Consider the following 13,953-nt stretch of genomic DNA (forward strand, 5'->3'; position numbering starts at 1 on the left):
AAGTCTTCTCGAAAGACCTCATCTGGCCCATTTCAGATGCACCCCAACGCAGTTGCTTGTGCCACTTGCGGCCTGCGACATCTTTTGCCTCAATGCCCAGTTTTTACAACTGAGATACAATTACGACTTGCTCTTGATACCTTCCAACACTGGCCAGCGAAAGCCAGAACACCTGCAGCAGAGCAGGTCTTACGAGAGAAGCTACACAGGATAGCTTTGCAACACAGAACATAATGACATTTGCTACCGACCTGGCAGGCGTATGGGTTTGGATTTAGACGGCAAGGATGGGACATTAGCCAGAGGATTGCAAACAAATCCTCTCGCCCAGTTATTTCATTAACGCTTACACAGCTTAGCTTAGATGATGCATGCATATAGGCCAATAGACATTGCATTGCTTTCAGTCGCATCAACGCAGTGCGATATTTCTCAGGATCAATCTATGGTTTGACTTGTTCAACAGTGAAGGCACAGCTGTTTGTCACGTGGTGAGGTACAAACCAAGAATGCAGGTAACCGTATGAGTGCAGCGGACCTTATTTCGGTCGAGCAAACGACGATGGCAACGAATCTTTTTTTCGTTCTGGTACAGCGACTGTTTTGATTAAAGGATCTCGCGTCCTAGGCATCAGGCTCTCATGTCTGAGCCTTTGGCATCTTGGTCCGGAATCCGCCTTCGTGCTGCATGCTGCAGAGAACGTCAAAGTCGTCTTTAATCACGTACCTCGGCGACTCCAGAGGTGCTGATCGCGGTCGACGGCATTATAGATAGGGTAACGTATTGGCATCTCCCCGTTTGCACCTTGCCAGGACTAAGACTTTCCACCGTGCCCTAGACTTGTCCTTTTCTCTTCTCCTCATCCTTCTTCTTTTCGTAACTTCTCACTTTCTCTTCTCACACCCAGTATGGACTCGATGTTAATTCACTCCTCTTCCGACAAGTCTTGTTCGCCCCCGGCATCAAGAACCTCGACGCGCGGTACGACACCAGACTTTGACCCGTCAGCATCGATCACGAACGGAATCAGTGGCGTGCGGATTTGCGGCATGGAAACATCCACCTCTCTCCAGGCGAGGGACCACCGATACCCTGGCGAGATGCCTCCTGCCTCCTTCCGTCGTTACCAACCTCAACACCATCACCAACAACAGGCGCCGATGAGGCACATGCTCGCCAACGCCGCCCCCGCGCCACGCAGCATCGACGCCCCGAACTGGCGAATGGGTATGAACATGACGACAGCTACTGCCCAAGTTCACGGTCATTACCACACGCCCAGTCTGACCAGCGGTCCTGAATACATGGCTATGGGAGCCCCTAACGCAGAGCATCAACCTGCTACGGACCAAGGTCAGGACGTAGGCGTCGACACATCGGGCTTTTACGCCTACTGCCTCGACCGCGGCAACGGCAACTACACCAGACTCGTTCCTGCTGATACTCTCCCACCCTTGGTCGGCATCCCAGCTGTGCAGCACGGTGCTGAGGGCATGCTTGTACTGCCCTCGCCGCGAGGGCTGGATCACCAGAATCCATCGGGTGGTACCATCCAGCCGGTCGCGTTCAAGGTATGGTATTCCTTCCTCTCGTCATTTTCCAAGCACCAGAGTTTTGGCGCTGAACATCTCAGACCCCTCCACCGTCTCCGGCACCGGTCTCTGATGCTCTTCAGGTAATGATGACCCTCCACCTGTTGCCCTCCTACCGTGTTTTGATGCCGACTGCCTGAATCTGAGTCACGCTGACGTTTTGTGCTACAGAAGAGAATCGACCACATCGTTGCGTCCTCTCCCGCCCCGCCCAAGAAGCCCAAGATTTACTGCGACAAGTGGGTTCACGAGGGCGTTTGCGCCTTCACGCAGCAAGGATGCAAGTACAAGCACGAGATGCCGCTGGACAAGGCTACTCAACACTCCCTCGGTCTGTTTCATGGCCTGCCGACCTGGTGGAAGAAGCAGCAAGCGGAGCTGCAACGCCAGCAACAACAGCAACAACAGCAGGAAGCAAGCGGCACCGAGACGTTCTACGACGCACGCCAGCCCCAGCAAGGGGCACTTCCGTCACCCATCAGGTCTGAGAAGGACCTCTCAAGTCCAGCGAGAGCATCGCAGTCATGGAGACGAGTCGAAGGTGCAAGGCCGCAGGGTCACATGCGCTCGTCGTCGCCCACAAGACAGAACGAAAGCGGTTACAGGACTACCGCAGGTAAGTTCCCCTCTGCACCGGCTCATGAAGGCAAAATTGACATTCGAGGCAGAGCAGAGGACTGCGTATCCCCAGGGCATGATTTCTCCTGCTTCCCCTTGCGTCTGGGGTCCCATCGGCCCTCCGTCGAAGCGAACGGCCGACCACCCCCACAGATACCACCAGAGCCTGGGTGGCTTCGGAATGCCGAGCAACTTTTCTATGCTGAACGATATGGGTGAACGAGATAATGGATCTCGGTACTAAGGTCTTTGAAGACCCTTCTTGGCTGAAATATGGATTACCTAAATAGGAGAAACAGGGGCAACTGGCAATGAGATATGAGATGACGATAGGATGGGGATCTTCCAAAAAGAAAAACACAGCTTTGTTGACTTGAGAGACTGTATGTATTATAGAACACATACACCAGCAATGGAGGTTCGCAATCATCACCGGGTTCCCTTCTTTTCCTATTCCTAGTTGTTGCTCACAAAGGCCGCCGAAATGATTGTTGAACTTTTTACAGCCACTGAAGGGTCCAGGTCTCCTTACCAGCGCGGAAAGGAACGACCTGAATACCAGAGCCCTCGAGGACCTGGTTGATGACAGCACCACCACGAGTGAGGCGGATTCGCTCCGCCTTCTGGTCCTCGAAGCCGCCGTAGAACTTGCGGCCGTAGTGCGCCACGAAGCCCTCGATAGCCTCCAGAGTGATATCCGCGTCCTTGAGCTCTCCACGGACGACTGCCTCGTCGAGTGCGGTGAGAAGGTACTGCACGGCATAGGGCTGGGTGAAGACACCTGCGGCGGCCTTGGAGGGGCCCGTCTTGGAGGTGATGGGGTGAGGGGCGGAGTCGGTGCCCAAGAAGAACTTGCCGTTGCTGTTGACGACGGCGTTGAGGAGGGCCCTACGGTCGTGGGGAAGCTTGGCAACGGGCTTGCAGAAGTTCATCTATGTGCAGTAAGGTCAGTGTGATGACAGGGAAAGGAACAGGGACTGGCTCGGTCGTACGGCGTCACCAACAACGTCGTCGATGGTAATAAAGAGGTGGTGACTAAAGCTGTCAGTTTACGAGCTTTGGAGAACTGTTGTGGAAACCTTACACAGTAATCGTTCCCGAGACGTTGGGACCACTTGAATATGGTTAGCTTTGCTACATAGTGTTCATCCAAAAGAACTTACCATGACTTGACGGCCTCGACAGCCTCGGCAGTTGTGCAGTGCTCGAGGACTATTGCACGAGTCAATATCATTCAGCAGCGTGGGTACTTTAACTCACTGATCCTGAGCTTCGGGTACTTGTTGTGAAGAACCTTCAACGTAGGGAGGAACTGAGACGGCGTCAGGATATCCGGTTCATTAGCACAAAATGCCTGGCCTACCCACCTTGGACTCAGCGTTCAGAGTAGTGATGTCGCTGCCAGCATGGGAGGGGCACTCTCCATGAAGGCAAAGAAGCAAGTCAACCTCCTCCATGGCCTTGAAGACCTTGTGGAAAGCATCGTAGTCGACGACACCAGCAGAGCTGTTGGTTGTGACGCCGGCAGGGTAACTGAAGGACATCCAGATCAGACCAAACCTCGAAACAGGGCTTGAGTGGATTTCAATTACCTTTTTACAGCGGCAACTCCAGCCTTCTTGGCCTCTCTGATAACTTCGGGTGTAACGTCAGGGTGAAGGTAGAGGGTCATCAGCAGCTTCACCTCATCGTTTCCCAGAGCCTCCTTGATACGAGAAGAATAGTCCAACGCCATCTTCGTGCTGGTCACGGGAGGGGTAAGGTTGGGCATGATCAAAGCAGAGTTGGCACCACCGGATCGGATAGTAGGAGCAACAAGCTAAATAATTAGCATTTTTTCGGATGAGCCTGAGGGGGGCGGCTTCGCGCTCACACACCTTCAACATGTCGCCATCACGCACGTGGACGTGGGCATCGAATGCTGCAGGCAGCTCAATGGTGTCAGGAAGAGGCATCTTGGAGGTGGTCGAAGGAATTGTATGCTGCAGTTTGTTAGTCGCTGGGTATCACAGAGGAGAGGCAACGTGAGCCGCGAGAAGGGCACCGCGATCGAGACAAAATCACTGACTGGGTGTCTGCTGTCGGCGAGGCAGAATTGCTATCGGTTATCAATTGATGTTTGCTTATGATACTTGTTGCTCAGGTGTGCTTTTTTGGCAACTCTGCACCGCAGTTTTGCGACCGATCTCGGAGTGTGCTTTCCACTAGATACGGGCAGATGTAGATAGAGTAGAGACTTCTATCTCGAAATGTTTTTCGTTGGAGTATGGTGGGGGCGGGGTAACCAGGTTGCCCAAGCTTGTATCTCAGCTATGAAGCACTTGACACAGGCTCAACGGTCAATCACTGGACTATGCACTTCTTGAATTTATTTCGTTCCGAGTTCAGCGATTTTCAAACTACTATCCTCACGACTGTATTTTTTATTGTTGGAAGTATTCGATGACCACATATAACACTGCCAAATCTCGGTGTAAGAGGGGTGGGTAGTGCCCCGCTGCTCAATTACACTACCTTAGTGTCGACCAATCCCTCCTTCACCTTGCTTACCGAGGAGCAGCTGGTATGGAGGAGACTGACGAAATCAGCACTTTCCAGCTCAATTTTGTGACTTCTTCCGAATGGCCTTTGGGGTTCCTACCTCATTCGAGTTATGTCCAGACCTTGCTTTATGTAAGAAAAGGAACCTGTAGGCAATGGAATGCAGCTAGTAAGGATTGCCAGTTTATCCGAGAAACAAGCGACTGGGGAAGCTTCGGATAAGCTACGATGAGCACGGACCGTACAAGGCACCCCACCACGGGTCGCCAGCTCTACCGTACCTTCCTTGCGGGAGGACCACTATGGGTGCCGTCAAGCTTCCATAACCTCCAGGCTGCCAACCGGTACCGCAACCTAAATTCGCGATCACTACTTCCCAAATTTCACAAACTACACTGCCTTTCCTGCGAGTCTGTCTCTGTCTCTTCCAAGAGAACACTCGTCGATAACCTAGCCGACTTCTTCGGCTGCTGTCCCGTTGGTCTCCGCGCAAGCTTGCCGACTTCACTTCGCATCTCGGTCCCGGCAAGGCGCCAACACGACGGCAAAATGGATGCCACCCTCCTCTCCTTTGAACCCGACCAGGGCATGTCCGATGAGGTCTACGATAGCGCGCTCAAAAACCATATCGCACAGATCTCGAGGCTTTTCAAGGACCTGGGAAACGAAGTCGTGGCCAATGCCCCTCAGCTCCTAGAGGTCCGTTGGCGCTTGCTACTGTCGTCGTTTGACGTTTGCTGACCCATGTCCCAGATCGTGAACCCCGCCACGCACTCGGTTGCCTTCCTTGCGATTCTCAACACATTGAAGCGCCTCGACGATACCGGCCGTTCCATACCTGCCGACGCCTTCCGAGAATACACCCTCAAGTTCCTGCTGTCCTTCGATCCGAGACAAATACGCTACGTTGGTGATGCCTTTTCCGATCTGGTCAAGGATGTCGTGGATTGCAAGTTCTACCCGGTATGACAAATTAGCTTGCCATATGCTTTCTGCATGGCTAATTGCTGCTTCCCTAGGCCCGTCAAGCTATCGAGATTGTCGCGATCGTGCTCAGAAGACTCGACCCCGATTGCGCGGTGCTCACGAGCCACCATGTTGCAGTGGTCAAAATGGCCTACGAGACCGATAACATTGACCAAGTGCTTCCCTTGGTCGAGAAGCCATGGGTTTTCCTCCCCGGAATGAAAGACCAAAGCCAGCCAGCCTACCTCTGCGATGTGACAGCCTCCCCCGCCTCGTACATCAACACAAGCACACACCTTAGCCAGAAACTCACCCGGGAGGAGGTCATGCAACACGAATGGGTCACCGCTCAGATATTCACCGCCAAGCTGAGGTGGGCTGATGCGCACAAGGCATACCAGAGAATCATCAGTTGGCCAACAAGGGACGGAGCTACGAGCAAAATCATGACCGACGCCCACAAGCGATGGATTCTCACAGGCCTCCTGACCCTCGGCCAAACCCCCACTCCTCCGAGCTTCATCGCACCCGCTGCCACTAAGAACTACGCCTCACTCTCGAAGCTGTACACCGATATTGGCTCGCTATTTTCCACTGTCAACGCCGAGGAGCTCAAGAGCGCGGTCGAGGCAGGTACACCAACCTGGGTCGATGACCAGACTACAACGCTGCTGAAGGAAGTTGTGAAGGCGTACCAAAAGTGGCAGATTCTTGGCCTTGCAGACGTCTATCAGAAGATTGGCGTCTCAGAGATTCGCGAGAAAACTCTCAGTGCAGAGACAGCGAAGAGTTTGGGGACAGACGTCGAGACAGAGGCGCTTCTCCAAGATATGATCAGCAGTGGAATGCTTGTCGGCGCGCTGGACACCAGCCCTGACGGCGCGAAGTGCCTTACGTTTCTCCCACGCGATCAAGAGATTGAGCACACCGAGTATAAGAGGAAGATTACGGACGATGCCCGTATCGAGACGCTCAACAAATGGGCCAAGGCAAGCGACGCCCGGCTCATGTTTTCGAAGGACTACGCTAGGCACATTGACCGCGAGGCCAAGCGTTCACAAAAGGATTCGTCCAGCCAGCATGTCGAGATGTTCGAGACATCTATCGAGGATGAGGATCTCATGACTGGCATTCAACCGACTCGCTAGAAGCCACCCTATTTGATGCCGGGGTCCAGATATGATGATACGCGAGCCTTATGAAGTAATGAAGGCACGAGACGGGATCATGGTGACAAAGGACAGCAGGAGTGCGATTGGAGAAGGCACGGTATTTGTTGTCATTGATCCGAGGAGCTTCCACGTGAGATGGTGGGCATTAGGCCGGCGTTACGAGAGCAGGTTTATTGGGAATTGCTTTGTAGCCCATAAGTGGCATTTTCTCCGCGACTTGCATCAAGGCGGGCTTGGGTTCCATAACCCAAGGACTAGAGGAAACATAGCAAAATGGTCATCTCGTCTGCCATTAAGTTTTTGTTCATTGTGCGAAACATTTACGTTGACAATTGTGTGACCACTGGTCCTTGCCTCGTAGCTCATGAGATGCTAGTCATCCACTCCTATCTGCTCCTTTCCGCCACCATTTTCTATAGCTTGGCAAACCCTGCTCAATCTCTTTCCGTAACGTACATCTTATGAGCTGATGCCAAACTGTTTGATGAGGTCGGCGAGCTTAGCACCCTCCGACTTGAAATCGATCTGGGTGGCACTCATGACCTGGTAGCGAACTCTGCGGTGTTTGTTAGCATTGTGCTGGATCACACTGAACAGCGGACGTCACATACCTCTGAGACTCTCCAAAAGTATCCATCTTGGCACGGCAACGGAAGTTGAGCTTGCGGCAGTTCGCTTCCTCGAACGCCTGAGCCAACTTTGTCTCATCATCCTCGCGCAGGGCCATGAGATCGTCAGCAGACATGCCCATGACAATCCGGCCAACGTCGTCGAAGCAGCTGAGCCACAGCTGGTTGGTGTGGTCGCAGACGTTGACGGACATAATGTAGCGGTACTCGGGCCTCGGGTGAGAGATGTCACACTTCTCGCAGCGCCAAGTACCGTCGCCCATGTCAGTAACCTTCTTGCTGCAGCCTTCGGACATGCATGCAGGGTAGGCGAAGTTGTCCTGCTTGATGTACACGATGGTAGCCTTGAGGTTGAAGTAGTCTTGCTGCTCCATGCCAAGATTCTCCTCCTTTACCTGCACAATCGACTTGTCCTGGTCCTTGCGGCCAGTTGCATTGCCCATGCTTGCCATGTTGTTGTGGGTGTTGAAAGCATCATTGCGGCCAGACGAGTCGTACCATCCCTTCAGACGGTGGGCCTCCGTAATATCGGGGTCAATTGACATGGTACCGGAGGAAAGCAAGCTCAAACTTCGGCCACCAAAGTCGGAGACCTTGACGCCCTTGAAGGCCACAACGGATTCTGGCTTGACATCGAAGCCCGTAGCGCTCTTGCCCCAGATGGTGACCCGGACGGAGTAGTTGGTGTCGTCGACGAGGGTCAGCTCTCGCTTCTCGTAGGGCTTACCAGTCGACTTGGAAACAATTTGTGATACCTCAGCAACGTCCTTCAGAACACCAATGACGTCAACAGTTGCATCCTTCTCGACCTCCTGCAGTTCTTGAATATTGCAGAAGTTGAACCGCACCTGCGGCACGTTGCTCTGGTCCTCGGCCTTCTCAATGAGTGTGTCACGCTCAAAGGTGAGTTCGTAATCGTTGGGGAGGTTCGTGAACTGCTTCTTGGCAAGCTGGACCTTGCACGGGTTGGAGATGTAGTAGACGCTTCCCTCCTGGAGCAAGTCGTAGTATTGGTCGACCTGCTCGTTGAAGCCAGTGGCCTTGATCTCACCGCTCTCGTCAAGCAGGTTCACACTGAATAGCTTGCCCTCTCCGCTAGGCTTGTGCCATGTTCTAATGTCCGACTTTTGGGTGACACGAGCCTTGATGGTCCATTTGTGGGCATAGGGAGAGAGGGCTTCGATAGGGTAGATGTTGTTGCTTCCGTGTTGGCCACTGGCTCCTCCGGCGGTTCGTGTTGGTATCGACTGTTGGGGCTTGGGCTTTGTCTCTTCCTGCTTGACTCCATAGAAGTTCTGGCCGCCGATTGTGGTGTTGGCGGCTGGTGGGGCCTTGGCCTCGAAGGCTTGGGGCTCGCCAATCTTGTCTGGTGTTCCAAGGTTCTCGATCACCTCGAGGCCCAAGATGATGAGGATGCTGAGGGGGGGGTTAGCGCCATCCTTTACAGCAAGAAAGAGCAAGAATACATACTTCTTTCCCTTGACAGCGTTTGCCTGGTATTGGGTGATGCGCACGATGCAGTTTCTCACCAGCTTACCATCATGAACGACGTGGTTCACTTGGGTGGCCAGCATGCACTGGACGTAGTTGTTCACATCGCTCAAGACTATGCGATATCTCTCGGCACCGCCGCCTGCTTGTGCGGCCAAAGGCTTGATCTGCAGGCACTGGAGGACAGGAACGGGGAATCTGGAAGCGGCATTGTCACCATCACTGAAGATGGCACTGTGAAAGTTCTCTGTCAGTACCATAGGGGAGAAAGGAGGGGAAATAGAGAAAAACACGTACTCCAAGGCACCCTTCGTAATTTTGGATTCGGCTTCCATTATGAAGTCAGTCGAAGCGTATATGCTGGTCGTGAACAATTCGATCGGCTAAAGATTATGTTGGGTTGTGAGGTATGTGCAGCAAGTTCTTCGCGAGATGCGGGAGGCAAGGACGCGTCTGAACGCGTTCTGTTTAATGACTACACGTCCCCGGTGCGATGGCGGGGTTCGTTTTCTGCCTAGCTACCGACCTTAGGTAAGCTGGTCCCTGCACCATCTCACATGCTGGGATGGGGCCAGTGGTCAGACACGTACCTTACCTCAGCAAGCGACAGGCGCAGCGGGGGCATCTGTGTTCGCGGGGCAGCTCTAGGTACCAGCATCAAGCTGAGACGTCATCCCTGGAGGAGTACCTCACGGAGCTACCTGTACACGTACGCTGTAATGTACTAACTTACCGCTCTGAAGGGCTGTGCAAAGGGAGACGTGACCGACAACTCGCTTGTATGCCAATGTTTGTCGCAACCACCCAGTTAGCCCTACCTTCATCTCAACCAGCCGTTCGCTTCAACTCCAAACGCAGCTCTTTTCTTGTAGCTCCCCACCTTTATCGTGATACCTAAGAACCACACTTGCCCCGACACCCCGCCGTACATCATGACCCAAGTCGACGTAGCGACGAAAGCTCCCGAGAGCGATGCCGCCGAGACGGTATCCGAGAGTGTCACTGAGCCCACGACAGAGGCCACCTCTGCTGCCGACACACCAGCTCAGTCTACTAGCCCGACTACCACAACTGCAGGAGCTGGAGAGCACAGCGAGCACTGCGTGACGGACCGCCCGACTCGTGAGTGCGCCGACAAAGCATCTGACCGTTATGCGCCTTACTGATATTCCACAGCTGCTGGCCAGTCTTCGAGTGGAGAGATCATCAAGATCAACGGTGTTGATGTGAGTAGCTCCATGCGTCGCAAGCGTTGTCGTTATGCGCGCCATCGATTCCAAGCTGACTTTCTGCAGGTCTACGTCTCCAAGCCCGCCGACTATCCTCATGCGCCCTCCAGACTCCTCCTCCTCCTGACCGGCGGCACGGGCCTCAAGTCGACGAACAACCAGATCCAGGCAGACAAGTTCGCGAGTGAAGGCTTCGTGGTGGTCATGCCTGACTTGTTCAATGGTGATGCCGCGCCCAACTCGTCAAGATTTGACGACACCGAGGATACTGGGTCGTTCCTCGACACCTTCAAGCTCAAGATCGTCGAGACGGCAAAGAGCTTCCAGATTGATATGTGGCTCGCGCGGCAGACGGAGGAGAAGGTCCTGCCCATCCTCTACAAGGTGGTTGACGGTTGCAAGGAGAAGTTCAGTGACGCGGTCAAGAACGGTGACGGCGTCTATGCTGTCGGCTACTGCATCGGTGGACGATACATTTTGCACCTCGGATCCGACAGAAGTGTGCCAACAGGTGGCCAGGGCGCGGCGGCTGACGCTGAAGCTGGGGAGGTCAAGAAGGGGCCCTTCATCAAGGTCGGCGCCATTGCACACGGAGCATCCGTCATCCCCGACGATTTCAACGGCATCAAAGTACCGATATCCTTGGTTTGTGTTGAGAACGACCCTCTTTTCCCCGAGGAGGTTCGCACCCACGGTGAGGATGTCATGTCCAAGGCGAATTTGGAACACGAGGTCCAAGTCTACCCTGGCGTACCTCACGGTAAGACCCCGTTTCTGGTGATTGTCGGCGAAACATAATACTGATGGTTATCCAGGCTTTGCCGTTGTCGGTGAATACCAGGATGCGTCAATCCAGGAAGCCCAGACCACCGCATATGAGCAGATGCTCAAGTGGATCAAGGAGCACTAAGGAGTTGATGAGGAATGCTTATGTTTGATTGCTTGAGCCCATGATTCTTTTATGATAGTCCAGGTCGCAACCTATGATGTACACGGTTCTTCGGTGAGCCTTTTCCCGATAGCTCGAGGGGTATTCCGTATTCAATACTACATGACTTCCGATCCCCAAATTCCCCAGCCAGAAACGCCAAATATTTCAATTCCATATGATACACAGTGTTTCCAAAAACCCGACGCCATATTTACACCTTGAAATCTGTCTCGCTTGCAAAACTTGAGGCAGCATGACTTGTGTTTGGCGTGGTCGCGCTGCTGCATACGCTCTTGTCAGCCAATGCCGTCGTAGCACTAGGCGAGTTGACTGCAACTCGCAACTCGAGTGATCGATCCTGGAGCACTCTGTGAGATCTGCGACGTGACGAGTCGCCTGTTCCAGATCTGCCTGTCAGGTTGGTGGTGACATCTCTGAACTGGCGAGTGCCCTCTCGCAAGAGCTGTCGTGCGTTAGGCATGCAGGAGACGACTACTCCAGTGCACAGCTCGATGCAGGACCAGATGATAGTTCCGCGCGCGTCAGCAGTGGCGTTGGATGACGTCGCGAAGTACACCAAGCTCTTGACACGAATGATGCTGACGACAGTGAGACTGGACCCATGTTAGCTTTCAACCTTGTCCCTTGGCTTTGTCAACGCGAGAGCTACTCACAAGATGCCAACGCAGAACATGGCCATGATGCCAAGCTTCTTTCTCAGTTTGAGGTTCAACTTGTAAAGCTGTGTCAGGGGCAGCACGAGCATCCACACGTCAAGCGCAATGTTCATGCCGCCGTGGGCCAGACCCAGTTTGTTGAGATCGAGGACGACACCGCGGGGATCCTTGTCGCGCCAGCCCTCCCAGATGAGCCATGTAGGCTGTCTCTGGACGAAACTGAGGACGATGAAGATGAAGCCGACGAAGAGATCGTAGGCCAGTGTCACCCAGACAGCCCTCCTGAACCACTTGTCCGGGAAGATTCTAAGGAAAAAGTAGAGAATGGAGGCTTTGATGATTGCCAGAATGAAAATGTAATGAGTTTGTACGGCCAGAAGAAGCTGTCGAACGTTAGGGATGATGCTTAGTAGGTCTCGGTGACCAATAAGGTACTGACCCTTAGAAAAGAAGTGATTTGGTTTTCGTTGAGGGCCCAGATGTCGAGACCAAGTCCCTGAGGAATCACTAAAGTTACTAGTTAGTATTGACTATATTGGAGTTGTGTTCTGTCGACTTACTGTATTGGATCAATACTATGAATGGGATCAAGAAGGCCTGAGAGGGGTTCATGTCAGTAAAAGTCGTCTGAAGTAGGATACATTTTACATACATATGCGATGACCATCAAACTATCATCGAATCCCCATGAAGAGAACCGGAGGACCTTGACGGCAAGCCGGCATGCGAAGAAGACGGTCGCGACGCCGAACATGGCGAGACTCGTCACCTTCGCCTCGTTGCGATGGTCTGCCTCGGGCAGGCCGCATAGTGTCCTCGAGATGTTGAGGAAAGCTGCGACAGTGTTAGCCATCCCTCGTGAACTCTTCGCAACAATAAGCCACCATCCACTTTACTTACACAGAGACTCTATGACGGTGCATGCTGGCTGTACACACCCGCTGACAGCGGTGTTGAAGCCTTCATCAACACACAGCTGGGCCTGTGTCTTGTTGGCGAACTGTGGTTGGGCCAGCGCCTGGCCAAAGCATTTGAGCTGGAGGTCGGCAGTATGTTAGCATCAGATCAGTGCACCGCGGTCAAAGCAGAGTTTCTGCCTTCACTTCCAGATACGTCCAAAAGCAAACATGAGATGAGGTGAGAATACTAACGGCGCATGGTGGAGCATCAGCCAGGGACTGGGCGACCGTGAGCCTCAACAGGCACGACACTCCCAAGAGGACGAGAAGCCGCAGAGTCAGCATCATGGGACTTTTCTGACACAGAGACAATGGGAAAGACAGGACAAGAGAGTCAGACCCGGTGGGAGGACGGACCAGGTGCAGCTTTTGTCTTCTACTCAGTTTATGACGGAGACGATTGCACCAACAGCACAGGGAAAACAACAAAAACGCCGCCAGGCGCTACTTCCCTCTCCCCTCTTCATCCTCTTCTTTGGATCCGCAAATGACGAGCGCGGGCGACGGTACCGACACAAAGATGGGCGCGAATGGTCCTATAGCGCCAGGGCCTAGGGCTCGATAGGTCGTTAGCGGCGTCGACCGTACCTTTATCCGTTGCCAGTCCGGCTCGAAGGCCAAGCACGTCGCAATCCAGGGACTGGACGGACCATTCAACGGGGAATTCCCAAAGGACTAGAGGACCTTCCCAGAGAAAGAAAATAGGGGGGGCCTCGCCACGTCTTGGAATGTCTCACATCCCGCCATATGCACCCCGCAACCAGTCAGAACACGCTGAGACTTGGACCAGACAGGGCCAGACGAAGATCCACGAAAGGCGCGAGGTTTTCGGGGTGCTATTACGATGCGAGTGCCACAGAATTGGGGAAAGCAGCAAGCTAAGCGAGAAGCTCGCCAGCGCCGCAAGCGTCAAGCCTCAAAAACTCTAAAGGAGGGGATTCTCTGCCATCCAGACCACAGAATGCTCGAGCGTCCCGGGGATGGGTTTTACCGGTGATAAGACACCGAGGTGGAAGGTGGACATTCCTCGAAGAGGCAAGGTGCTGTCAGTGTCAACCTACTCGTCTGCGGTTCTGCGAGATGACCTGGGGCAGCCACACGAGGCGAAATCGAATGACGAATGCCTTTGTTCACATTGGTGGTCGCC

General features: G+C 53.6%; 6 protein-coding genes across 6 annotated transcripts; 3 read left to right on the top strand and 3 right to left on the bottom strand.

Annotated features, from left to right (window-relative positions):
* Positions 1-909: 909 nt before the first annotated feature.
* On the top strand, positions 910-2,455 carry CGGC5_v006060 (uncharacterized protein; the record flags this gene model as incomplete). The annotated part of the gene is made up of 4 exons (XM_066151644.1): positions 910-1,572; positions 1,635-1,676; positions 1,765-2,209; positions 2,262-2,455. 4 exons carry the CDS (start codon positions 910-912, stop codon positions 2,453-2,455), a joined length of 1,344 nt encoding a protein of 447 aa, XP_066008899.1.
* Positions 2,456-2,711: 256 nt separating this feature from the next.
* On the bottom strand, positions 2,712-4,857 carry ura2 (putative dihydroorotase; the record flags this gene model as incomplete). The annotated part of the gene is made up of 11 exons (XM_032033636.1): positions 2,712-3,143; positions 3,204-3,246; positions 3,296-3,325; positions 3,375-3,423; positions 3,472-3,523; positions 3,579-3,744; positions 3,804-4,030; positions 4,089-4,193; positions 4,280-4,309; positions 4,762-4,786; positions 4,853-4,857. The coding sequence occupies 11 exons, from the start codon at positions 4,855-4,857 to the stop codon at positions 2,712-2,714; spliced, it is 1,164 nt and encodes a 387-aa protein (XP_031887447.1).
* Positions 4,858-5,301: 444 nt separating this feature from the next.
* On the top strand, positions 5,302-6,866 carry csn-3 (COP9 signalosome complex subunit 3; the record flags this gene model as incomplete). The annotated part of the gene is made up of 3 exons (XM_032033637.1): positions 5,302-5,451; positions 5,506-5,715; positions 5,772-6,866. 3 exons carry the CDS (start codon positions 5,302-5,304, stop codon positions 6,864-6,866), a joined length of 1,455 nt encoding a protein of 484 aa, XP_031887448.1.
* Positions 6,867-7,349: 483 nt separating this feature from the next.
* On the bottom strand, positions 7,350-9,345 carry ssb1 (Replication factor A protein 1; the record flags this gene model as incomplete). The annotated part of the gene is made up of 4 exons (XM_032033638.1): positions 7,350-7,446; positions 7,502-8,935; positions 8,990-9,244; positions 9,308-9,345. The coding sequence occupies 4 exons, from the start codon at positions 9,343-9,345 to the stop codon at positions 7,350-7,352; spliced, it is 1,824 nt and encodes a 607-aa protein (XP_031887445.1).
* A 597-nt stretch (positions 9,346-9,942) lies between these two features.
* Positions 9,943-11,149, top strand: tropI-4 (Hydrolase tropI; the record flags this gene model as incomplete). Its single annotated transcript, XM_032033639.1, has 4 exons — positions 9,943-10,132; positions 10,187-10,236; positions 10,306-10,999; positions 11,055-11,149. 4 exons carry the CDS (start codon positions 9,943-9,945, stop codon positions 11,147-11,149), a joined length of 1,029 nt encoding a protein of 342 aa, XP_031887446.1.
* A 232-nt stretch (positions 11,150-11,381) lies between these two features.
* Positions 11,382-13,091, bottom strand: CGGC5_v006065 (uncharacterized protein; the record flags this gene model as incomplete). The annotated part of the gene is made up of 7 exons (XM_032033640.1): positions 11,382-11,784; positions 11,845-12,230; positions 12,287-12,354; positions 12,408-12,444; positions 12,500-12,681; positions 12,748-12,883; positions 12,999-13,091. 7 exons carry the CDS (start codon positions 13,089-13,091, stop codon positions 11,382-11,384), a joined length of 1,305 nt encoding a protein of 434 aa, XP_031887443.1.
* Positions 13,092-13,953: the final 862 nt, after the last annotated feature.

The sequence above is a fragment of the Colletotrichum fructicola genome, assembly GCF_000319635.2.
Source record: "Colletotrichum fructicola Nara gc5 chromosome Unknown KSG_Nara_v1_contig03, whole genome shotgun sequence".
Taxonomy (NCBI): Eukaryota; Fungi; Ascomycota; class Sordariomycetes; order Glomerellales; family Glomerellaceae; genus Colletotrichum; species Colletotrichum fructicola.